At 39.3% G+C, this 1,535-nt stretch overlaps 1 protein-coding gene across 1 annotated transcript in view; it reads right to left on the reverse strand.

Annotated features, from left to right (window-relative positions):
- Positions 1-1,535, reverse strand: part of LOC106011603 — a gene marked incomplete in the record, with an annotated part of 37,856 nt that overhangs the window by 16,150 nt on the left and 20,171 nt on the right. The window contains 1 exon segment of the mRNA XM_013081800.1: positions 1,364-1,451. Coding sequence (XP_012937254.1) covers positions 1,364-1,451 — 88 coding nt within the window.

Consider the following 1,535-nt stretch of genomic DNA (forward strand, 5'->3'; position numbering starts at 1 on the left):
GCTGCACCCTGAAAGTTCCGATTCGGCTCAAAATTATAGATTTTGAGACATACTCATTTTGGGTTTCTACGGACTCTCTTATAACTATTTATTCATCGCAAAAGAGCCCCCTAATCTTTTCCCCACATACCTGATATGTTAGTCACAACCACTTCTTCATAAGGTCAATCTATTATTTTCCTTTATCGCCCGTTTTCTCAAAATGCAGTTTTTCTATATACTTTTTTAAAATATCTCCACTATTTTTCATCCAATCTTCATGAACTTCTTACATCTAAGATTTGTCTGTTGAATTTTTCATATACGGACAAGATCTTAAGAGTTTTGGTGGTGGTGTCTGGAGTGTGGATTTTCTTGGAATTTTTGCAAACTTCGTTACTACCTCGGGAAAAAAATTTCTAATCGATTTTTTGTTTTGTTTAGGAAAAATCCAACAAACAAGTTCGGACATCTATTGTCTGCTAACATGCAGGCATAATAATAAACTATTTCCAAAAAAAATTAGTGCGGTATTCATTGTGTCATGGGCAAGCAGCAACTGGCATGCGCTGAACATGTGGAGTCAATTTTCTAAATTTGTGTATGACAGTTCGAGATGTGCCACAACATTGTTTTTGGCATGCTCCCGTTTGGATCTTTTAGTTCTCTCTGTCTTTAAAGACATTAATCAGGGATGAGTATTCACGTCCGATTAAATTTAGATCCTCTCACATAATGAATAGCGCAAGCATAATAACAAGTGATTTTTGTATAGCACAAATTCCCGCTGAACAGCAAGCTCCGTGCTCTATATTCATATAATCTGTTCGTTTGTTTGTTTGTCTCGTTTTGGTAAGTGTTTTACTGCGCTTGCAACTGCATAAGGTCATATGAACGCGCGCGACACACAAAACTTTCAGTTGGTGGGAAAATTTGAATTTTGCCTGGGTGGCGGCCAAAGCTTGTTCTCATCGATTTTAAACCACAAAGGGATCTTTAACGTGCCCGACTTGCACACGGGCCCTCCGAGACTTTTCGCCCTTGTCCGAGAAGGCTAGTACTAAATTTTACACTATGACCTAGTATGGAGTTTTGTGTCCGTTTAGACACTGTTTTTCCGGTCTTAAGTGTTTCTGATAGAATGCAGTCAGAAGAAAGGAAATATTTTGAGCATTTCCGGAAACCCAAGACTTAGAATTATGCCAACTGCGCTATCAGTGTGCTTACACGTTTATAGTAAGAATAATCTTTACTACAGAGAGGGGAGAGGAGGAAAGAATATATATATATAAATATGAGAGAGAGAGAGAGAGAGAGAGAGAGAGAGAGAGAGAGAGAGAGAGAGATACGAGAACGTAACCAAAGCACAGACAATGACACTGACTTCCACTTCATGTTCCACTTTGTCGGTGCTCGACTTCTTTCTCCTTCCAAGTCATCTCTGGCGTTGCCGTTGTAGTTACCGCACAAGCCTAGACGAAAGGGCAAAGGAAGTACATGTTTAACTCAATGGGTCAAACGATAATGACAGTGTGTGTGTGTGAGAGAGAGAGAGA

The sequence above is a fragment of the Aplysia californica genome, unplaced genomic scaffold (genome assembly GCF_000002075.1).
Source record: "Aplysia californica isolate F4 #8 unplaced genomic scaffold, AplCal3.0 scaffold00007, whole genome shotgun sequence".
In the NCBI taxonomy this organism is placed as follows: domain Eukaryota; kingdom Metazoa; phylum Mollusca; class Gastropoda; order Aplysiida; family Aplysiidae; genus Aplysia; species Aplysia californica.